At 64.9% G+C, this 22,541-nt stretch overlaps 3 protein-coding genes and 1 long non-coding RNA gene across 9 annotated transcripts in view; 2 read left to right on the top strand and 2 right to left on the bottom strand.

Annotated features, from left to right (window-relative positions):
- SLC44A2 (solute carrier family 44 member 2) overlaps nucleotides 1–4,885 on the bottom strand; it is a 35,616-nt gene extending 30,731 nt beyond the window's left edge. Inside the window, exon 1 of one of the 4 annotated variants that reach the window (XM_037888143.2) lies at nucleotides 4,756–4,885. In XM_037888143.2, the coding sequence (XP_037744071.1) occupies nucleotides 4,756–4,783 (28 nt within the window). In that variant the 5' untranslated portion in view covers nucleotides 4,784–4,885. Of the gene's footprint in view, nucleotides 1–2,918; nucleotides 2,966–4,755 lie in introns of those variants that run through there. The other 3 variants (XM_043533033.1, XM_043533034.1, XM_037888145.2) reach the window with 3 other exon arrangements.
- AP1M2 (adaptor related protein complex 1 subunit mu 2) lies at nucleotides 1,631–16,012 on the top strand. Of its 3 annotated transcripts, none has more exons than XM_043533036.1 (12): nucleotides 1,631–1,987; nucleotides 9,817–9,973; nucleotides 10,211–10,278; nucleotides 10,718–10,848; nucleotides 11,097–11,244; nucleotides 11,507–11,633; nucleotides 12,562–12,704; nucleotides 13,301–13,372; nucleotides 14,034–14,192; nucleotides 14,528–14,653; nucleotides 15,428–15,503; nucleotides 15,747–16,012. In XM_043533036.1, exons 2-12 carry the CDS (start codon nucleotides 9,853–9,855, stop codon nucleotides 15,767–15,769), a joined length of 1,194 nt encoding a protein of 397 aa, XP_043388971.1. In that variant the 5' UTR covers nucleotides 1,631–1,987; nucleotides 9,817–9,852; the 3' UTR covers nucleotides 15,770–16,012. The 3 variants fall into 3 exon arrangements, with proteins under 3 accessions (XP_043388971.1, XP_043388970.1, XP_037743951.2); XM_043533035.1 differs by lacking the exon at nucleotides 1,631–1,987 and adding an exon at nucleotides 4,979–5,460; XM_037888023.2 differs by lacking the exon at nucleotides 1,631–1,987 and adding an exon at nucleotides 8,575–8,859.
- Nucleotides 9,492–12,285, bottom strand: LOC122463404. Its single transcript, XR_006286753.1, has 3 exons — nucleotides 11,851–12,285; nucleotides 10,648–10,945; nucleotides 9,492–9,641 (listed from the first exon to the last, which is right to left on the bottom strand). It is a non-coding gene; the product is annotated as an uncharacterized LOC122463404 (long non-coding RNA).
- A 1,740-nt stretch (nucleotides 16,013–17,752) lies between the features above and the next one.
- CDKN2D (cyclin dependent kinase inhibitor 2D) lies at nucleotides 17,753–20,641 on the top strand. The gene is made up of 3 exons (XM_037888024.2): nucleotides 17,753–17,844; nucleotides 18,106–18,263; nucleotides 18,912–20,641. The coding sequence occupies exons 2-3, from the start codon at nucleotides 18,120–18,122 to the stop codon at nucleotides 19,269–19,271; spliced, it is 504 nt and encodes a 167-aa protein (XP_037743952.1). The 5' UTR covers nucleotides 17,753–17,844; nucleotides 18,106–18,119; the 3' UTR covers nucleotides 19,272–20,641.
- The last annotated feature ends 1,900 nt before the right edge of the window (nucleotides 20,642–22,541 follow it).

Here is a 22,541-nt window from a genome sequence, read left to right on the forward strand (position 1 = left end):
TGTAAGCTGGGTCTGGACTGGCATGTGAACTGGCAGGCATCTCAGAGCCTGGCTCTCCACCCCTCAAAACTCCCTCTCATCCGTCTGGCTGAGGCAGCTCCTGCCTTGCTCAGATTCCCTCTCCCTGAGTCAGCTAGCTGGGGCAGGAGTCCGCTGAGAGTGGGGAGGCTCCTTCTCCTCCAGCCAGGCCAAGGTCTGCAGCCTCTGGTCATAAGGGTCTGAACCCAAGGACCGGGGCCCTAGGCAGCCTCTGAACCTCCAGGAGACTGAACATCCCCCGACAGACTGAAACATCCCCCCCCAGCAGCTTCGGGTGCAGGTCTCTGCGGGACAGACAGGGAGCAGGTCCGTCTTTCTCTGGGACATTCTTCCTCCCTAGATCCCACTGGGCAGAGAACTCCTCACCCCCCACCCCCTAAGCTGTGTCTGTGCACGGTTACACAGCACCCGCTCCCCCCGGAAGCACTTGTGTAGGCAGGGGCTGGGCTTCCCCGTTTAAACACAGCAGGGTTGGGAGCGAAAAGCCACACATATCGAAACCAAGAGACTCGACGCTTTGTGGGCTCTCTCCCAAGGCAGCGTGTCCCTGGGGAGTGAGTGGCTCTGCGACCCACCCTGTTCTGAATGCCTGGAAGGCAGCCACCTCCCTCCTCAGTTCCTGGCCCACTTCCGCCCCTCTTCCCGGCATGCCATGCTCTGAAACGCTGCCAGCTGGCGGGGGTGGGAATGGGGGGGCACCTCTGACCCCACATCTGCAGCCCGGAATCCCAGCTGCAAACCCTGAATCCGGCCATGACGCTCCCCTTGTACAGGGGGCAGGGCATCACCCCGCCTTGGAGAACCCCTACAGAGAGAGACGCATCCCCTGCAAATACCCCTGCCCCCCACCACACCCCCACACCCCGTGCTGCCCTTCCCCAGCCAAGCTAGCCCTGTCAGGCGAGGTCCCAGCCCCGTCGTCTAAAGCAGGGTATTTCTCCCCCTCCTGGAGGGTGACGGACCTGACCTGCCCCCTTAGGCAGGCCGGGCTCTAGCCGAGGGGGAAGACAAGGCCGAGGATCCCCTACGCTCACCTAGGGAGAGAGTAAGAGCGAGTGAGTGAGCCCCACGTGCCTGGAAGGGACCCAGATACCATGGTGATGGGTGCAGTGGCCGCACCTATCGAGAGCGCAGGAATCTACGGAGAAGAGGGGCTTGGACTGCAGTGCCATCCACGGCCAGGCTCAGGCCCCCGCTGTGCCAGGCACATCGGATCTCACCTCCGGGGCCACCAGTCCATATGCCCGTTGCCTGCCCTGGGACCCACACAGCGCCCACTCTAAGGGCACGTCTATGCAGCGGCCTGGATGGGTGATTCCCAGCGCGGGCAGCCAGACCCGGGCTAGCTCTGTCCAAGCCAGCCTGCTACAAATAGCTGTGTGGCCACAGCGGGATGGACGGCGGCTCAGGCCAGCCCCCCAGTGCCATCCCAGCTCCCACCCAGGCCCCATAGCTAGTTTAGCTGGAGCAGCGCGAGCGTTCAGCTCCCCGAGCCAGCCGGGCATCCAGCGGCTCTGCCTTCACCGCGGAGAACGACATGTCTGGGCCGGAGTGAGCCAGCTCAGCGTAAACCCCGCGTGGGGACAAAGCGCTGGCGGCGTGGGCCTGGCTGAGCGGACCCCCACGGGCTCCAGGGAGGGGACAGCAACCTGGGCCTTGTCCCCAGGGCGCTACACGCAGAGCTGGCTCCAGAGAAGAACAGAGCCCAGCCCTGCAGCCGATCACACCAGCCGTCTGAGCCAAGAAACCTCCTTGGATGGATTCAGTCTGGCTCCCGCCACAGCTCTTCCTCCAGGAGAGAACAACCCCCCCCAGACCGGGCTGACGACATCCCAACCGCTGGGGTGCCATCTGGCTGCCAGAGCCAGAGCATCACCAGGGTGGGGCGCTCCGGGGCTCCCTGCGTGGGGACCAGGACAGAGGAAAGAGCTCGTTATCCACCAGGAAGGTGAGAGCGCTCCGCCCCCAGCCCTGTTCTGTCTCATTGGGCCAGGGGGGGAGGGTGCGGAAACCATCTCCTCAATTCAAACTTGCCCCATAAATCAGGAGAGTCAAAATTCTGTGCCCACCACAGGGGGTCCCTGAGGAGTCCTGGGCATTGGGGAGGAGGCTGTTTGAGAGTGAGCTTTTTGGGGCAGGGACTATTTCCCAGTCTACATTTGTACATTGCCCAGCACGACAGGGCCCTGATCTTGGGCGGGGTCTGGGCAGCGCCCGGCATGACGGGGTCCTGATCTCGGGCGGGGTCTGGGCAGCGCCCGGCATGACAGAGCCCCGATCTTGGGCGGGGTCTGGGCAGCGCCCGGCATGACGGGGCCCTGATCTCGGGAGGGGTCTGGGCAGCGCCTGGCCCAGTGGCTCTCCACGCAGGACCAAGGTTTGGTAGCCACCGCAGTACCACTAATGAGTGACCAAAAGGAATAACCATGCTGACCCTCTGGCTGCACAGTGCTCTGCAGTGAAAGGGGCGAGACGCTAGATCGTGGGGGGCCAAACCTTTTGGCCCAAGGGCCACATCTGGGTATGGAAATTGTATGGCGGGCCATGAACGCTCATGAAATTAGGGCTGGGGTGCCGGAGGGGGTGAGGGCTCTGGCTGGGGGGCGGGCTCTGGGGCTGAGCCAGAAATGAGGAGTTCAGGGTGTGGGAGGGGGCTCTGGGCTGGGGCAGGGGGAATGGGGTGCAGGCGATGTGTGAGGGCTCCGGCTGGGGGTGCAGGCTGTAAGGTGGGACTGGGGAGGAGGGGTTTGGGGTGCAGGAGGGGGCTCTGGCCTGGGACCGAGGGGTTCGGAGGGTGCAAGGGGGATCAGAGCTGGGGCAGGGGATTGGGGCACTGGGGGGGGGGCGGCTCAGGGGTACAGGATCCAGGTGGCACTTACCTCAGGCAGCTCCCAGAAGCAGCGGCATGTCCCCTCTCCAGCTCCTACACGGAGGCAAGGCCAGGCGACTCTGCACACTGCCCGGTCTGCAGGCACCACCCCTGCAGCTCCCATTGGCTGCGGTTCCCGGCAAACAGGAGCTGCAGGGGCAGCGCTTGGGATGGTGGCAGTGTGTGGAGGGGAGCCCCCTGGCTGCCCCTATGCATAGGAGCTGGAGATGGGACACGCCGCTGCTTCCGGGACCTGCTAGGAGCGGCCCCAGACCCTGCTCCCCCCCCGTAGCTATCAGCACTGTTTGTGCAGGAGAGCAAGTGCGGGCACGCACCTAGGGGAGCCGGGCAGCTGCCCTGGCCCATCGCATTTCTCACAGGGCTGTCACACCAGGGTGTGCCCCAAGCCCAGCCACCCCGCCCCCACTCCTTTCCCCTGCCCCTGTCAGTCTGGGTGGAAGGAAACAGAGCAAGTGGTGCTGGTGATTAGAAACACAGGGCTCCGCACGGAGGGAAACGGAAGTGGGGGTGGGGTGGCAGCCAAGCCCAGGGCTGGTTGGGATAAACACCCCCTGGGAACATCACCCCAGGAACTGGACATGATTGAGAGTTGGGGGACCCGGAATGGGGGGGAGGGAACTAATGGTCTGTAACATCACATATCCGGCGCTCCCAGCCCCCCTCTACACACAGCAGCCTGCAAATGCGCTGCGGGGCGGGTTAGAGCCGGCTCCCCGCGAAGGGAGAGCAGCTGAGTGCTGTCACTAAAGGGGTTTGGGCGGCGCCCGGTGCGACGGGGCCCTGCTCTGGGCTGGGGTCTGGGCGGCACCTGGCGCGACGGGGCCCTGGTCTCGGCTGGGGTCTGGGCGGCGCCCGGCGCGACGGGGCCCTGGTCTCGGCTGGGGTCTGGGCGGCGCCCGGCGCGACGGGGCCCTGGTCTCGGCCGGGGTCTGGGCAGCGCCCGGCGCGACAGGGCCCTGGTCTCGGCTGGGGTCTGGGCGGCGCCCGGCGCGACAGGGCCCTGGTCTCGGCTGGGGTCTGGGCGGCGCCCGGCGCGACGGGGCCCTGGTCTCGGCCGGGGTCTGCCCGGCGCCCAGCGCGACGGGGCCCTGGTCTCGGCCGGGGTCTGGGCGCCGCCCGGCGCGACGGCGCCCCGGTCTTGGGTGGGGTCTGCCCGGCACCCGGCGCGACGGGGCCCTGGTCTCGGGTGGGGTCTGCCTGGCGCGACGGGGCCCCGGTCTCGGGTGGGGTCTGCCTGGCGCGACGGGGCCCCGGTCTGGGTCGGGGTCTCCTGGCCGTAGTTCTCAGTTCGGCTGCATTGCACCCTCCCCAGGGCAGGACTGAGGGTTTCCTGGCTTTGCACCCCGCTGGGATCTTTGCTTTCGAAGCAGCCGAGGCGAACCCAGCCCCACAGCGCCCATCTCCCCATCACAAACCAGCATCAGCCATCACCCGCCCCGGCGATGCAGCGGACCAGCTAACGGGCCTGGTTCCCCCCGCAGCCCCCAGCCTGACCGCCCCCCACGGACAGCGGGAGCCCAGGGGCGCGGCTCCCTTCTTAGGGCACTTGGGCCCCAAACCCCGACTGCGGGAGGGGGGGGAATGCGGGGCTGAGCCCCTGGGCGTTACAGGGTCCAGCTGTCTGGGGGCCCTAAGGGGAAATAGCCGCGGGTGGGCGGGCACAACGGGGGATCCCAGCTCACCCCCCCCCGGCTGAGCCCAGCAGATGGGGGCAGCCCCACCCAGCTCCCCTCGGGCACTTTCCCGCCCAGATGCCCGGCGATGCGGGCGGGGAAGGGCCCCGATCCTGGACGCAGCCCCCCCTTCCCACGGAGCCCCCCCGTTACCGTAAGCCCCGTCCGGCTCCTTCTCCATCGCTGGCCCGGACCCCGCGGGCGGCTGCGATCACCAGCACCCGGCGCCGCCGCCGCTCGCCCGGCACAGCCCGGGGTCCGCCGGGGGGGCGGGGCTTGAGGACACACCCCCAGAGCTCGGCTGCCCGATCGCCTGGGTCCTCCGCCGCCTGCCTGGGGAGGGGCAGAGAGGGGTTGTGGTCCGCTGGGGCAGGGCCACATAGCCCCATGGCCGCCCCATCCCGCCATCAGTCCGTATAGTCCAATATCCCACCCACTGCGGCCTCAGACTGGACCATCAGTCCATATAGATCGGTCCATATAGCCCAGTATGGAACCTCCTGCCATTACAGGTCAGACCTTCAGTCCACATATCTCATCTTCCACCCTAGATCAGCTCATGGATCGCTACTGGCTGATATCTCCCTGCCTGCCAGTGCCACACCAGGTTAGGCCATCAGGCCATACAGTCCAGCACCCTCCTTCCTGCCCTGCAGGATCGAGCCATTACAGGTCCGCTGGCCCACTTGCCCACCCCCTGCTGCGCTGGAGAAGATACCACAGTGATGCGCACCGGACAAGACCCTAAACAGCCCGGAACAGCAGCACGGGTCTGTCCAGCTCGTTAAGCGACTGCATAGGGGACCAGGCCTCAGACCTCAGTATCCACAACTCTTTCCTAATGGATCTGACTTACAGGTCATTACAGACCAGCACCCCATGTCCTGCCATACTATATAGACTGTTGCTGGTCCATATAGTCCAGTATCCCATGTCCTGCCATATAGATTATTATGGGTCCATATAGCCTGATATCCCCGCTGTATCAGATGAGGCCAGCGGTCCGTGTAGAAGCATCCCTGCAGCCTGTCAGAACAAATCAGTCCATAGAGTTTGAATTTTTTTTAATGAAAACTCATTGTTAATTTCACTCCCTGCATCAGCTCAGCAGGAGGGGAGGGGGCACTGGTCCCAGGCACTGAGACCCCCCCAGGACCCACCCCTTGCATTAGATCCCACCCTGCTCCTCCTTGGGTCTCAGCAGCGCCCAGCCCCTACAGCCCCATAGAGCCCGTGGGCGGCACACAGGGATGTCAGTGCCTGAGAAGGAGCCAGCCGGCCACATTTCCTGTGCGCTGCTTGGCCTGTGATCCTGACTGTTACTACAAGAACTCACAACCACAACCCCACCCAGCCGCAGTCCTGCTGCCTCCCTCAGATCCAGGAATGCTTGTGAAAGGCGAGCAGCTCTTCCCGACGCGGCCTGGAACTGCCTTGCTCACTGACCCCCTCCAATTACCCTGGGCGTGGGCCCTGCTGCACCATGGGTCGTCCCCCCTGACAGAACGTGCTTGTACCCACCCAAATATACACCGTGCAATTACAGAGACATGCTGAGCATGGAGGGCTCTGTCCCTGGGCAAAGAGCCCAGGGCTTGGCACCAGCATGTGCCCACACTGCCCAGCACAGAGCAATTGCCTGCTTCTGATTTCTTCCTGAGCTTCCCCTTATTATTATATATGTACCTCAGCAGTGCCGAGAGGCCCCAGCCGAGACCAGGGCCCTGTCGTGCCGGGCGCTGCACAAACCCCGACCAATATCGGGGCCCCGTCGTGCTGGGCCCCACCCAGACCCCGACTGAGATCAGGGCCCCATCGTGCCAGGCACTGCCCAGACAATCAGTCCCGATTTCCAATCTAAAGAAACCAGACAGACCGAGCGGGAGAACAGCAGGCTCACTCTCATTTGACAGAGGGGGAATGGAGAGAGATGCAGGGACAGGCCCAAGGCCCCACAGGAGAGTCTGGGGCAGAGCTAGGAACAGTCTCTAGATCTCCTGGGTCCTACCCCAGCACCTGGGCCGTCAGCCCATCCTTCCTTCTCATCCCTTCTTGGCTCTGTGCTGCCAAGCCCCAGGGTTCGCTTCCCAAACGGACTGATCTCTGCACCTCCCTGAATCCCTCGGGGGCAGCCGCAAGGCTCCTGCACTGGGCACCCCTGAAGAGATCCCAGGGTGCAGGCGCAGCATAGCACGGGCATGGAAACAGACTCCCTGGGTCCCTGAAAGGGGAGCACCAGCACCCCCTGCTGCCTCGCTTAGGAAACACATCACAAGGGTTATGTGGGGACAGGGCAGGGGCTGGGCCCTTTGTTCATCTTCTAGCCAAGGGCTTCAGGTCCCTTGGAAAAGGGCGAGTCCCCTGCTCATGGGGGAGCCAGGCCCTGGCAGCTCGGGCTCTGCTTTCTGGAGCCGGGCACTCCATTAGCCCTGCGGGCAGCTCGGCTGCAGTGGAACCCGGGGGGCACCCCCGATGCTGGGGTGACTCTGACTCTCCATCAGGCTGGTGCCAGGGGCAGAGATGCTCAAAGCTCTGAGTTCTGCCCCGTGGCACCAGCACAGAGCCCTGGAGCAGCAGCCGAGCTGGATGCCCACCCAGGCGGGGCCCGACGCCTGGGTTTGGGTTTTGTAACGGAATCGTCCCTGCGGCCCCTGGGTTCGGCTGCCTTCCGGCTCCCGGGGAGCAGAGCGGGCACTCTTCAGGGAGGGGCCGCGCCCGATGCAGCACACAGCCAATAACAAACAGGCTGTGTCCACGGCACTGCATACGAAGTGCTGCCGAATGGCAACAGCCGAACAGCACCTGGCACGTAGGCCCCCCCCGCCAAAGCTGGAGGGAGCAGGTCTCCTCTCCGCTGAGGTTGCTGGCAAGGGGGTGCCAACCAGAGGATGGTGTCTGGGAGGTGGGCACCCACCCCGCTAGGAGATGGGCTGAGAGCTGGAGCAGGGGAAGGCCCCGAGAGTCCCGTGCCGCTGCTGGGCCGGGGAGAGGAGGGATCGGAGCCGGCCCACGCACATCATACCCCAGAGACACTGCGGGTTAGTGGGTGGGGCACTGGGCTGAGACTCAGGACACCCGAGTTCCATTCCTGGCCCTGCCACTGCCCTGCCGGGTGACCGTGGGCAAGTCACATCCCTCTCTGGGCCTCTATTTCCCTGCCCAGGCTTTGGCTCTTTAGGGAATCTCTCTCATGCTGTGTCCATACAGCACCTGGCCCCAGGGGGGCCCTGGATCTCGGTGGGGGTCTGGGCAGCGCAAGGCCCCAGGGGGGCCTCGGATCTGCTCAGGGCTTCTAGACACTCCTGTGAGACTCTTCAGCGGGAAATGGCATCGGCTGCATGAGCTCCCACAGCTCCAGCTGCCACCCGCCCGCATTCCCCGGCTCGTGCCATGCTGCTGAGCGCAGCCCGGCTCCCACGCCCCTCCGCATCCGCTCCACAAGCCGCCTTTGACGCCTGGAGCCAGGCGTCAGTGCCAAGCCGCATAGCCCGGCGCAGAGGAGGCTGGATTCCGGCTGGCACTGGCCCTGCCCAGCACAGGCCCCCATTGTCCTGGCTGGCGAGGTTGCCCGGCCCGGGGCTGGAATGCGCCCACGTGGGTGGCTGGGGAATTCTTGCCAGGCCAGGGCCCTGGGCAGAGCAAGGAGTTTGTGGAGATTCCCCTGCCCCAGGCCACCCCCTCTCCTGCCCCCCATCTTTCCACAATGCCCCCCAGCTCCCTTACCTCCTTGCCCCACCCCCAGCCTGCCCCCCTCCCCCCGGACACCCCCACACACTGACAGCCCCAGGGCTGGGCTCTGCCCCCCCCCCGGGAATGACCCCCAGGTGCTAAGCAGGGGGCAGGGGTTTGGGGCAAAGCACTGAGGGGGGGTTCGCTGGACTCTTGGAGGGCAGAGAGGATTCCTCCAGCCCAGCCCCCTGGAGCTGCAGCCCAGAGGTCAGGCCAGCTGCGGGGCAGACCCACGGGGGGGCGGGGGGGCACAAGCACCGTCTGTCCCGGTGCCTGTGGGCCCAGGTGTGCCGGGGTTCCGTGTGTCCCCACCCCAGGGCGCCTCTGTGGCCGCCTCCCTCCTTCCTGTCGGCAGATATGTGTAACTTCCCCTTTAAGGGGCCAGCTCACCTGTGGGCGCAGCTCCCTCACCTGGCCCCGGTGACTCTGCGGGGAGCCAGGAAGGAGGAAGCTGCGCACAGGCCGGGAGGGGGCCAGGCCAGGATCATGTCAGCCTCCGCTGTCTTCGTCCTGGACCTCAAAGGCAAGGTGAGCCCTGGGCCCTGCTGCCCCCGCCCCCCAGGCCTCCACCCCCCAACCGGCTCGGCCTGGGCAGCTGGGTCCGGGGGGGGGGGCACTTTGCAAATGGTCCCTAAAGGGAGGCTGGAAAGAACCCCCAGCATGCTCTGCCCTGGTCCAGTGCCACCCCAGCCCCCGCTCTGAACTGGCCCTGGAAACTGAGGCACGGGGCGGGGGAAGGAAACTCACCCATGGCCACAGAACCAGATCTGAGAATAGAACCCAGGAGTTCTGCTGTCAGGCCCCTGCTCCAATCACCAGACCCCACTCCCCTCCCAGAGCTGGGAAGAGAACCCAGGAGTCCAGCTTCCAGCCCTCCCCCCTAACAACTAGACCCCAATCTCCTCCCAAAGTCCCGGCTCCCAGCCCCCCTGCTCTGACTAGCAGATGAGATGTGGGGAGGAGCATGCTGTGAAGGGATGGGGGGACATCCCCCTCCCCGCAGGGTCCCGTGAAGGTCACAGAATGGCCAGAGCAAAGTGGGACTGGCCAGCCCCGAGACCCAGCCAGCCCATCTCCCATCCAGATGCCCAGCTCCAGCTCCACCAGGGGCAGGTGCGGGAACAACCTGCCCCACGAAGGCCTCGTCAACCCTGATGGAGCTCTGGGCTCTGCTCACCTGGGCTCTGGAGGGGCTGCCAGGCCATGCGGGGCAGGGGCTGCGTGGGTGCTGTGGGGGAGCCCGGCAGAGTGGGGGAGGCCAGAGCAGAGGGGGGGAGTCCCCTAAACAGGGAGTCCACCAGGCTATTCACCTGAATGAATGAAAGAAAGGTCACAAAATCCTCAGCCCGTGGTGGAACAGGGCGAAGCTTCGCTGTGGGGAGTGGGTCCCCATGGATGGCAGGGCTGGTGCTCTCCTGCAGGGGTCCCAGTGGGGGGGCTCCCTCAGGCCTGTCCCCACGCACCCCCAGCCTCTCTGTCCCACAGCCGCTGATCAGCCGGAACTACAAGGGGGACGTGAGCATGGCAGAGATCGATCACTTCATGCCGCTGCTGATGCAGAAGGAGGAGGAGGGGGCCCTGACCCCGCTGCTGACCCATGGCAAAGTCCACTTCCTCTGGATCAAGCACACCAACCTGTACCGTATCCTACCAGCGCTGGCTGCCGCCCTGCCTCCCCTGGGCATCCCCCCCCCGACCTTCACAAGCTCTGGTGCCCGTGATCTCCTGGTGCTGTGTCCCCAAATGGACGACACTAACTGGCAGCTGCCTGACCCCTCTCCCCCCGGCAGGTCCCTCCTGGGGCAGGGGGGGGCGTATGGGCAGAACGTGGCACCCTGCTCTCCAGAGTGACCCCCCCTTTCCTTAACTCGCCCCACAGTGGTGGCCACCACCATGAAGAACGCCAACGCCTCGCTGGTCTACTCCTTCCTCTACAAGGTGGTGGAGGTGAGCGACGCGGGCGGTGCTGGATCCAATGGGGGTGCGTCCCTGCGGCGCCTCCTGCTGGGGGGCGGGAGGGGCTGCAGCCTCAGCGTCATGTCCCCGGACCCCGCTTCAGTTGAGCGGAGCGGGGTTGGGAGAGCCAATGACGTCTGCACGGGGAGGCAGCAAAGCCTTGGATATTGGAGCTCTGCCCTATCCCAGAACAGATCTGCTTGATTCCCCCTCACCCCCACCCCAGCCTGGCAGCACCCAGCTCCATGTGATCCCAGAACAGATCCACTTGGTCACCCCCTCCCACCCCCATGCCTGGCGTGGCTTCGCCCAGCTGACTCAGTGGGGCCAGGGGTTATTCCCGGGGAAGGGAGATCCTACCTCGGCCCCTGGGAAAAGGCGGGCGAGCGAGCAGCGTCTGAAGTGGCTGGTGCTCCTGCCCCTCTCCCAGGTCTTCTCCGAGTACTTTAAGGAGCTGGAGGAGGAGAGCATCCGAGACAACTTCGTAGTCATCTACGAGCTGCTGGATGAGCTGATGGATTTCGGGTTCCCCCAGACGACTGACAGCAAAATCCTCCAGGAGTGAGTAGCCCGGGCAGGGGCCAGTCGATTCACGTGGCTGGGCCCGGGAAGGCAGCCAGTGAAAATAAGGCAAATGGAGAAGCTCAGGAAATGGAGGCTAGTACAGAGAGAGGAGTTTCCTGTCGGGTTCGTGGGGCTGGACCTCTGGCGCGGGTGTAACTAGGATCTCTCCGGCCAGGGGCAGAGTGGGCAGCAAAGCCCGTGCCCCAGGGAGGGGATGGGCTCTTTTAACCGGGCGTCATCCCCAGGTACATCACCCAGCAAGGCAACAAGCTGGAGACCGGCAAGTCCCACGTGCCCCCCACCGTCACCAACGCCGTGTCCTGGCGCTCCGAGGGCATCAAGTACAAGAAGAACGAGGTTTTCATCGATGTCATTGAGTCAGTGAACCTGCTGGTGAGCGGGGGGGCGGCCCTGGGGCCACAAGGGAGATGGGCCAAGGGGTCCCGGGGGCTGGAGACGAGACTCCAGCCTTGGCTCCCTGCCCTGGCTGGTGGCTGCCCAAGCCCCCCAGCCCAGCTTGCCAGGAGCCCCGGCGTGTGTTGGGGCCATGGCTGGCTCCTGGGGGCAGGGCCCAGGCCCAGCACCGAGCCTGTGCCCAGCCAGCGCGGAAGAGGGGAACGGGGTCCCTCGGCTGACCGTGCTCCCGGCCCCCCAGGTGAACACCAATGGCAGTGTCCTGCTCAGCGAGATCGTGGGCACCATCAAGCTGAAGACGTTTCTCTCCGGCATGCCCGAGCTGCGGCTGGGCCTTAACGACCGCATGCTCTTTGAGCTGACCGGGCGTGAGTACCCGGGGTGCCCCGGCTTGCCCCTGCCACGGCTTAGCCCCTTCTGCCCGGGGCGGAGAGCACGTACAAGGGGAGGGGGGCTCCCTGTGTGGAGGGGCAGGCTGACCCCACAGCTGCTCCCCCCACACTTATGGCAGAGCTCCCTTTAGCAGCTGGAGTTATTGTAGGCCCTATATAAACTGTGTCTTGGTGTCGCGGGGCGACAACTCACCGCTGCGGCGCTGCCTGCTGGTTGCCCAGGGAATTAGCTCTTTTCAGCCAGGAGCACCCTCTGCCGGTCGGTGTCTCGCCTGCTGCTGGCCCCGTGCCCCTCCTGGACCCCGGTGCCCTTCTAGCCTAGGGCTCAGTCTGGGTCTCCCCTCTCAGTGGACCCCCAACCCCCTATCCCTCCCTTGCCTCAGGGACTATGGTCAGTCATCGTCTAGCCCCCGCTCCCTGGGGCAGACGCAGTCCGTACCACTCATCATCGGCAAGCAGGGTCAGACCAGCTGCCCCTGTCTAGGCCTGGGCTGCCCCTCTGCAGCCTTAGTACCCTTGTGTGGGCCTTTACCTCGGCCTGCAGCCTGGGGCTCTGCTAGGCTGGAGCGCCCCAGCTCCCTCTGCCCTTCCCTGGGTACCCCCTCAGCTTCCCCAGCAGCCAGGTCCTCCTCTCTCCAGGTAGCTAGAGAGAGTCTCTCCCCTTCTGGCCCACAGCCCTCTGATAAGGGCCAGCTGGGCCCTAACTACACGGGCTACAGCTGTGGCTGTTTTCCCTCGGCCCTCTCCCAGCGTGGCGGGGGGACCACCCCGCCACACTTGGGGTTCAGCTTCTTATCACAGAGCAGTAGATCTTGAGTGTCTGCAGGGCTCCCCCCATCCAGTTGCACCCCCCCAGCCCTTCTGCCACCCCCCTCACAGCTGCCCCCTCTGCTCGCCGTTCCAGGAGGCAAGAACAAGTCGGTGGAGCTGGAGGACGTCAAGTTCCACCAGTGCGTGCGGCTCTCGCGCTTCGACAACGACCGCACCATCTCCTTCATCCCGCCTGACGGAGACTTCGAGCTCATGTCCTACCGGCTCAACACGCAGGTGGGCAGGGGGCCTGCAGGGAGGGCACGGCACCACACTCAGCACTGTGCCCCCTGCCCCGTCCGACACAGGAGACTGGAGGGAGCAGGGGGCTGGGAGCCAGGACTCCTGGGTTCTGCCCCTGGCTCTGGGAAGGGGGTGGGGATCTCGTGGGTTGAAGCAGGACTCCTGGGTTCTGCCCCTGGCTCTGGGAAGGGGGTGGGGATCTCGTGGGTTGAAGCAGGACTCCTGGGTTCTGCCCCTTGCTCTGGGAAGGGGGTGGGGATCTCGTGGGTTGAAGCAGGACTCCTGGGTTCTGCCCCTGGCTCTGGGAAGGGGGTGGGGATCTCGTGGGTTGAAGCAGGACTCCTGGGTTCTGCCCCTCGCTCTGGGAAGGGGGTGGGGATCTCGTGGGTTGAAGCAGGACTCCTGGGTTCTGCCCCTGGCTCTGGGAAGGGGGTGGGGATCTCGTGGGTTGAAGCAGGACTCCTGGGTTCTGCCCCTGGCTCTCCCAATGACTCGCTGTGGGACTTGGAGCGACTCCCTTTTTGCCCCACTCCTGGGCACTACCCGGGGCGGGGGGGGCCTGACTTTCCGTTCTCTCTCCCTGCGGGAAGGTGAAGCCCCTCATCTGGATCGAGTCGGTCATTGAGAAGTTTTCTCACAGCCGCGTGGAGATCATGGTGAAGGTGAGCCCCCGGGCTGGGTGTGGGCGGGGGTAACCTGTCATGACTGGGTCCAAGGGCACCTCGATCCTTTGCGCCCCCCCAGATTTTCACACTGCTGTGCCAGATGCCCCAGAGCTAATGGGGTGTGCGGACTCCCCTTGGCCTGCACTGAGCCCCCCCCAAAACACCCTCAGCCTGCCAAGGAGAATGAACACCTAGAGCTTTGTATGCCCCCAGTGGGGTAAGACTCTAGTGGGGAAGGATGGCCTAGTGAATAGGGCACTCCCTTCGACTCATGAGACCTGGGTTCAATTTCCTGCAGGACCCTGAGTGTGTCACTCACGCTGCCCCATGCCTCAGTTTTCCCATCTGTAACATGGGGTTAACATGTCCTTCCCCCCGGGGGCGGGGGGTGGCTGTGAGTGGCTTGGACAGGCACCTAGACAGGAGACCTTTCCCCTAGCGCTCCTTGGGCTGCAGGGCCCAGTGTCCTCATGGCTGATGATAAGCCCCACCAATTAACTCCTCCGCACAGTAACTCTGCTGCCTTCCTGGCTGAGCAGCGGGAGGGTCTGATCTCATTCCCCCCAGCCCTCCGGCCCCAGCTGGCTCAGCCCATGGGGTTGCTGAGCTGTGAAAGGGGACGCCCCTGACGCTGCGTTCCCCCCCTTGCCCTGGGAAGGCGAAGGGCCAGTTCAAGAAGCAGTCGGTGGCCAATGGTGTGGAGATCTCGGTCCCCGTCCCCAGCGACGCCGACTCCCCCAAGTTCAAGACCAGCGTTGGCAGTGCCAAGTACATGCCCGAGAAGAACATCGTCATCTGGAGCATCAAGTCGTTCCCGGTGAGAGAGCGGCCTTTGTCCTCCCCCTTATGCTGGCAAGGGCTGGGGGCTGGGAGCCAGGACTCCTGGGTTCTATCCCTGGCTCTGGGAGGGGAGTGGGGTCCAGTGGTTAGAGCAGCAGGTGCTAGGAGCCAGGACTGCTGGATTCTACCCCTGGCTCTGACACTGACTTTGCTAAGTAACCTTGGGCGAGTTACTTGCCTGCTGCCTGTCCTGGTCGAATCGATCCCCCGGGTCAGCCAGCTGTTCGCAGGGATGCTGGAAGGTGGGGAGGGGGCGCCCTGGGGTAATCTGCAGCCTTAGTTTCCCCATGAGGGCCATGCTTGTCTCCACAGGGTGGGAAAGAGTTCCTGATGCGGGCCCACTTTGGGCTGCCCAGCGTGGAGAAGGAGGAGGTGGAGGGGCGGCCGCCCATCGCTGTCCGCTTTGAGATCCCCTACTTCACCGTCTCCGGAATCCAGGTAAGCAGGAGCGGTCAGGGGGGTTATATGGAGGGAGGGGGGCTGGGTGTGGAGAGGTGAGAACTAGGGGAGTGGGGGGCAGGGTGTGTGGGGAGTGGGGAGAGGGCCTGGGGAAGCCCGGGGGGGGGGGGGGGGGGGGGCTATACCCTTTCCCATGCCATCACCCCTGCCCCTGCTCATGGTGCCTTCAGTCCAAGCTGCCAGCCTCCCTCTCGCCCCACCCTGGTCTCTCCACGCCATCCTGCCTATGACCGCCCCCGGCCCTGGGGGGGTGGGGGGCTGGGGAAGATGAGCTGACACGCTCCGCTGCGTGGCGGTTCTGTGGGCAAGCGACTCATCGAGGGAGCTGGACCCGGGACGGGGGAGCCCCCCCCCCCCCCCCCGGACTGCAGCTCAGTTGCCAGAAGTGGGGCTCATTCCCCCTCCTCTTCCCTGAGCCTTCCTCTGCAGCAGGGGGCAGCCTGCGACCCTAATGCAGAGTCTGGGCTGTCACGGGGGGCGGTGCCAAGGGAAATGCAGCGACTCTGCAGATGGGTTGGAGACGCAGGGAGGTCAGGCCAGGGCTGGGCTCTGCCCCAGCTCCTTGGGCAAGCCTGTGCCTCGGTTTCCCCCGGAGAGGGGCCAGAGGGGAAGGTCCCGGTGACTGGCAAGCCGGGGGGAGGGGGTACAGCTCTGAGCTGTGGGGAGGCTGGAGCAGTCCCCCAGTGGAGCCAGTGGAGGGCGGGAATGTCCCCACCAAATAGCCACCTGCCTTGTGACTTCCTTCCCCGGCAGGTGCGCTACATGAAGATCATCGAGAAGAGCGGGTACCAGGCACTGCCCTGGGTGCGGTACATCACCCAGAGCGGGGGTGAGTCACCCAGGGGCTGTCCGGCTGGGGGGTGCGTTGGCCGGGGTCTCCCCTCTCAGCCCTAGAGGGGGGAAGCTCACTCTGTATCGGCCCCCTGGCCATGGGCGTGGGGGTCTACTGAGGGTGGGCGGATTCCAGGAAGGGTCACCAGGCCATGGTGCACTTTGCGCTCCTGTGATCCACTTGGCCCATTACGATCCCCGGCTCCGCATTTCACACGCACGTCTCCCTTTCTCGGTCCAGATTACCAGCTCCGGACCCAGTAGGCGCCAGCTGGGCGGCGAGGGATCCTGCGGCCCCACGATTGAAGGAGGCTGGAGCCCCCGGACCGCAGCGAGTGCCCTGTGAACCTAGAGAGGCCCTTTTAAGAGAGAATTTTGTGCGTTTCCCCCTGGGCTGCTGTCCGCCGTTCTGCCCCCAGCTGGGGCCGAATTTCCGAACTCCCCTACCCCAGGGCCCGGTCCTTTCTCCCGATTTATCTATTGATTTATAAAGAGGAAATGAACTTCGCTTGGCTCTGAGGATGGTTTAGTGCCAGCTGCCAGGGGGGTGTCCGATGTGAATCGGGGAGGGGCTCTCCTGACCCCTTTGGGCTGGAAGGTGCTGCGGGTACCTGGGCGGGACTTGCAGAGGGCCCCATTCTGCCCTCAGTTGCTCCCCATTGCAGTCAGCGGGGCTGGATATGCGTCCCTGAGCACAGGATTGGGCCCAGCAAGAAACCCAAGGGAGGACGACATAGCCCGAGAGCTGGGATGGGATCTAAACCCACCTGCTCCCGGGCATGAGCCAATCTCTAATGGGTCAGGAGGGCACTCCAGCGCCAAGGAATCGCAGCACTGCAGGGCGCCGGGTCCCTTCCTTTGAAGCAGGAGTATCTGGCTGCTACAGGCCGGCCTCTGTTTGTACTGCCCCGAATGGCAGTTGCGTGGTGGACTCCTATGTGTCATCCCTGCTATGGATCAGCTGGGGGGCAATCGGCCAGGAGGGGGCAGGAGGCAGAGAGCTGCGGCTGAGTTCTGCCCTGTCCCCTGCCAGCTCCATTTCCCCGGGCGAGGGTCTGACCCAGTGCTCGTGGGGAAAGGTGACTGGGGCCTGGTTCCAAACCGGCCTGCGGCTCCTCCCCGGGCCTGCTGGCTTTGCGGTGCTGTGTCCCGGCAAAGCGGGGGCTGAGGCGAGGGCGCGTCGGCCCTTCACGCCGGGCGGCTGGAGCTGCCAGTCATCCTCACGCAGCGGCTGCTCGCCCGAGAGCCGGGTATTAATGGCCCGGGCGTAAAGGCCGACCCCCCGCAGCTCGGCGCCTGGGCCAGGGGCGGAGGGATGTGGGCAGGAGCAAGGCAGGATGGATGGGTGCGCTGAACGGGCTGGCATGGAGAGGAACGTATCCTCCCCCTCTCGCCGGGGGGCAGCACAGGGGGAAAGGCCTGGGAATTTCCCCGCTCTGGTAATGCAGTGCCCAGCTGGATCACAGGGGGCTGGCCCCCCATCTTCCAATGCAGCATGTGGGGCAGGTGCTTTGTCTGTCACGCTTCATCGGGGGGGCTGGGGCATGGCAGCTGGTCGCTGCCTGCCTGCCACAAGCGGCTGCTTTTGCCCTGCCCCCCATGCAGGGTCTGCTGGGATCCCTTCCCCACAGAGCATGGCTGGGGGGGGCACAACCCAGGTCTGGGGGTGCCAGAACTTCTGCAAGGCTCCTGGCATTTGTGGGGGGTCCATGGGATGGGGGGCTCCTAGCAGGTGGGGGCAGAGAGCATGAGCTGGGGGCGGCTCCTCCGGTGGGGGGCTTGGCCCCAGGGGGTCACTCAGCCTGGGGGGCTTGGCCCCAGGGGGGCCTAGAGTCTGTGAGTCTCCCAGCAGAAGGGGGGTCCCGGCCGCTGGGGGTTCACTGGGGCGGGGCGCGGCCCGGCTGGGGGGGCCCGGCCCCTCCCCAGGGTGGTTCGAGGGGGTCCCGGTCACCCCGGCGCCGCCGCCTCCTTCCCGCCCGAAGCTGCGTTTGAATCAGGGAGCCCCGCCCTCCCCGCCGCCTGCCGGCGGCCAATCAGGAGGCGAGAGGCTCCAAGAGCTTGCCCGGAGCCGGGCTCCGATTGGCCACTCCGGGGGAGGGGGCGTGGCCAGGGCGGGGGTGGCTCGGATACAATGTATCGAGCCCAGAGCTGGGAGAGAAAAACAAACACGGGGCGGCCACGTGGGCGGAGCCGAGCGCGGGACCCGCCCCGGCCCCTGCCCCCAGCCTCGCTGAGCCCGGCCCCGCCCCGCCCCCAGCGCCCCCCCCAGCGCCGCCCCCGCCCTCCCCACTGCCGCAGCCGCCGGCCCCGCTCCCTGGCCGCAGACGACCCGCAGCAGGGTGAGGGGGGCGCGGAGAGCCCCGGGCGGGGCCTGGGGGGCCGGGCAGCCCGGGGAGGGGCTGGGCGGGGGTGCGGAGAGCCCCGGCGGGGAATGGGGGGCCGGGCGGGGGAGCCTGGGCACGATGGGTCCCAGGGGGCAGCCGCGGGGAGCGGTGCGAAGGGGGGTGTCCCGGGAGGGGCCGGGCCGGCGCGGGGAAGCCGGGCGGAGGGCGATCCCCGGCGGGGCTACGGGCTGACCCCCCCGGTGTGTCCGCCCCCAGGTCCCCGCCCGGCCATGCTGCTGGGGGACGAGATCAGCGCCGGGGACCGGCTGAGCGGAGCCGCCGCCCGGGGGGACCTGGCCGAGCTGCGCCGCCTCCTGCACCAGGAGCTGGTTCATCCCGACTCGCACAACCGCTTCGGCAAGACGGCGCTGCAGGTGGGGCCCCGCCGCCTTCCCCCGGGGCGCCCCCAGCAGGGCAGGCACCACCCCCCGCGACCCCACCAGGAGCTTGGGGGATCCCCACGGGGAGCTGGCGCCCCCCACCCCAGCTGCAGGTCGAAGGGCACTGGGGGGGTGAGGGAACCCCCAGCTCCTTTGTGCCCAGGCTGTCCAGCTCAGGGCTCTCCCTCCCGGACGGGGCTGGCAAGCCAGCGGGGGTCCCAGTTTTTGTTGCCCCATCATCTCCAGCGCCCTCGTGTGCGCATGCCCCCCTGCAGCACCCAGGTCCCACCCCCCCTCATGCCTTCTGGCCGCCCCTCCCGGGTTTACACTAATCCCGCAGGTGCCCCCAAACAAGCTATGTTTATAAACAGCTGGGGGGGTGGAGACCAAACAAGACCGATACAGCCACCGGGCGGAAGGCTGCCACTTGGCCTGGCTCCAGGTCTCACTGGGTGGGGGCCCTGGGTTAGAGTCCCGGGCCCTGGGTTAGAGTCCCAGTCCCTGGCCGCTCCCTGCCTAGAGCGGGATGAGGGCTCTGGGGCACAGGTGCAGTCCCCAGCTGCCCATGGGGGGGCTCGCGGTCCTGGGTTCAAATCCCCTCCCCCCAGGCTGCGTGTGACCCCCCCCCCTCCGCTCGCCCAGGTGATGATGTTCGGCAACACGTTTGTGGCAGAGGAGCTGCTGAAGCAGGGCGCCAGCCCCAACATCCAGGACGAGGCCGGCCGGGCGCCCGCCCACGACGCCGCCCGCACCGGCTTCCTGGACACCCTGCGTGTGTTGGTGGAGCATGGGGCCGACGTCAACGTGCCCGATGGGGCGGGGGCGCTGCCCGTCCACGTGGCCGTCCGGGAGGGGCACACGGAGGTGGTGCGGTACCTGGCGCCCGAGTCCAACCTGCGGCACCGTGACGCCGAGGGGCGCACCCCCCTGGAGCTTGCCCGTCACCTGGGCCTCTCGCACCTTGAGGCCATCCTGGAGCAGCACCTCTCTGCCCCCGCGTAACACCTTCCTGGGCAGGAGGTGGGTGGCACGGCTCCTCCTGGGACATCCCCAGTCCTGCCGTTGCACCCGCCCCGGAGGGACTTGCCTGCCCCCTCCCATCCTAATTCCCGGCCCGTGTAAAGGCAGCTCCCTGCCCCCCACCTACCTCAGAGTTCGTCTTTAACTTTCACTGTTGTTTCTATTTATATTTTTTGTGGGTGCTTTTCTCCCCTCCTAGGATGTTCCCAAGTGAGGGGGGGCTTCTCCCCACCCCATCCTCCTTGCCGTGGGTGCTTCCCCGCTCCCTCCCGGATTGCTGACCTGTGTGTGTATGTGAGGGGAAGCCTGGTTTTGCTGCCCATGATTCAAACTCGGATCCCTGGGCGGCTTGCTAACCTTGCAGCCAGGAGGAGTACCTGCCAAGCTGCGAAGACTGTCTGTGGTGTGGGGAGGGCACAGTGACACAACGGTGCTTCAGTTGCAAAGCCGGACCTTCCCTGCCCCCTCCCACTTCAGCGCAAAGCAGTGGGGCGGTTGTGTGGCTCCCTAGGAGAGCGCTCCATGCACAGGGCTCTCTGGTCTCTCCCCACCCCCATATCTGCCGGTCCCCCTGCCTTGTACAGTGTTATTTTGTGAGTGTCCGTTTTGCATTGAACCCAGCCGGGAGGGGCGGGGATTGGTGGGGGGCACTGGGAACTGCGGCATGCAAAGGGTTAATGGGACCAAGCTGATGAGGGGGACAGGAGGTTAGAGCCCAGCACGGGGGGGCTGCTCCTGTGTCAGCGCAGCAGGTGCTTGGCACCCCATCTGGCCTGGACTTGAGTTGGAGCTATGGGGCAAATACCCATGTCTAGGGCCGGCCAGCATTTGGGATCCCCCATGGCAATGCATGGGGCTGCTATTAAAGAGGGCGTCCCACTGGCAAGAGCCTCATGTTGCCCATGGGGTTCCACGCCCCGTCCCAGCTCCAAGATCAGCTCTGTGCCTCCCGCCCCTCCTCGGTCCAGGCTGCCCTAGAGACTACACATCCCAGCATGCAATGCAGCTCACGCTGGGCTCTGTGGTCTTGCCAAGCCACGCTCCAGCCACGGTTTGGGGGATGGTGGCTGGTGTTTTCCCTTCTCTGCTAGACCCCTTGGGGACGGGCGAGCAGTGTCCCTTCCCCGCGAGCGCCCGTGTGTTTGAAACAGAATTGTCTTTGCGTTGAAAACGTTTGAGCTTGATTCTTCTGGCAGCAGCCTCTTCCCGGGATGAATTGGTGGATCTGTGCTGTGTATATAGTGGTTTTTTTAAAACAGAGAAAAGATTAAACCAGATTCTATTTATTGTGCTTTGGAGAAAATGTTGGGGGATAATTTAATGTTTTTAACCATTAAATTAATATTTGTGAATTATGAATCCTGGGTCTTCCTTCCGGCAGAGATGGCGACGTGGGTGGGTTCCCTGCAGCTGTCTTGCCACAGAGGTGGGGAATTAGGATCTCAATGCACTTTTCAGTCAAACTTCCCGTCACCGCTCCCATTTGATAGTGGAAGGGGAAGTGACTCTTCTGAGGTGTCACAGATTGCAACAGAGCCCGGGACAGAACCCAGGAGTCCTGGCTTGCAGCACCCTCTGCTCTAGCCACTAGACCGCTCTCCCCTCCCAGAGCTGGGCAGTAGTTGCAGCTGCCACGATACTTCTTGTTTTGCACCCACGTCACATCCCACACAACTACGGCAGCACTGCCCCCCGGCTCTGGGCTCCTGCTCCGGCTCCCCCGTCACTGCACCGTGATGGGCTGGGCCAGGGGCTCTCCTGCCTTGTGTGCCAGTTGATGTAACTCTGCCAGGGGGAGGACACTGGGGCTCTGGCACCATTGCTCCCTGGTGGCACCCTCTCCTTTCCCCTGTCTAAGCCTCCTGCTCTCCTGTAGCCTGCAACAGGGACTGGAGAAGATGCAAAGAACCCGCCCATATCCCCGAGATTCAGGCAGAGCTCTCCTCCCAACTGTTCCATGTCGGGCTGCAGGGAGAAGGGGCTCAGAACTATTCAGGTTTTTCCGGAGCCTTTGCTGTGACTCTGGCTGGGAATCCAGCGCGACCTTAGATGCTCCCCCACAACCCATGCCCGGAGCTCAGCTCAGGGATGCTAGCCAGGTACCTTCCCCTTTTCTGCTGGGCCCCTAGGAGGCAGGGGAGCTGGTTTCCCAGCTACTGGCCTGGAGGTTCCTGCTGCAAGGGAGGGTGTCTGTCCTGGCTCAGATGCTGCTATAGGAACCTGTAAGGGGGGGCGCAGGGGCCACACTGGCACTCGTGGGGTGGGGATCCAAGCTCCCAGGCCTGTCTCCGCTCCCAGGGCTGGCTGGGTCTCCGCAGAGATCTTTGCGCAATAGGTGACGCTGCAAGGGACGCTTTATCGGGCGGGCGGGCTGTCCCCGCGGCCTGGGCCCAGCCTCTGGGTGTGGCACGTAGTGACACAGCAACGGAAGGAAGGAAGCCAGCGTTTGGCAACGCTAGCTGGGTGCCTGTTGCCAGGCCAGGGTGGGGCAGCCCAGCCTCCGAGCTAGGAGAGGAGGAGAAAGGAGAGCTGGCTGCTGCCAGGAGCTTTAAAAAATAAAAGCAAAAGCCCGAGGCCCAGCTGGGGCTGTTTCACAACATCCCAGCCTGTGGCAAGTGCCAGAAGCCACAAGCAGCTGAGAGGAGATTACCAGAGACAGAGGCTTTTCCCAGCTGCAGCTCCTTACCCCCCCACCCCAGGCCCCTTTCTTCTGTCTTTGCTGCATCCCAGTGATATAGTTCACCGTGGGGTGAACTCGAACAGTGCACCTCTCCCTCCAGCAGCGTGTGCCACAGACCCCAGGTGGCCTGGAGCAAGTAGCTTAGGTCCAAAAAAAAATCTCTCCGGGCCTCAGTTTCCCCATTTGTACAATAGCTCGGCCCTACCTCCTGATTGTGGCACTCGGGTGCTGCAGGGGTAAGAGCCAGAGAACTACCTAAGGTCCAGGGCTTTGCTAAGAGAAAAGGAGGCCTTGTGGCACCTTCGAGACCAACCAATTTATTAGAGCATGAGCTTTCGTGGGCTGCAGCTCACTTCGCCGGATGCATACTGTGGAAAATACAGTGGGGAGATTTTATATACACGGGGGCACCTGGGGCTGGGATGGCCGGGGGGCTGTGGGTTGGGACTGAGGGGCACCGGCAGAGCTGGGGGGGACAGGGTGTCCTGGGGGGTTCTGGTTGGGGGTGTTTGGGGGGGGGGAGGGGGAAGGACACTGTCTTCAGTGACAGCCCCAGGTTGCTGCGGTCCCTT

Source organism: Chelonia mydas, chromosome 20 (genome assembly GCF_015237465.2).
Source record: "Chelonia mydas isolate rCheMyd1 chromosome 20, rCheMyd1.pri.v2, whole genome shotgun sequence".
Taxonomy (NCBI): Eukaryota; Metazoa; Chordata; order Testudines; family Cheloniidae; genus Chelonia; species Chelonia mydas.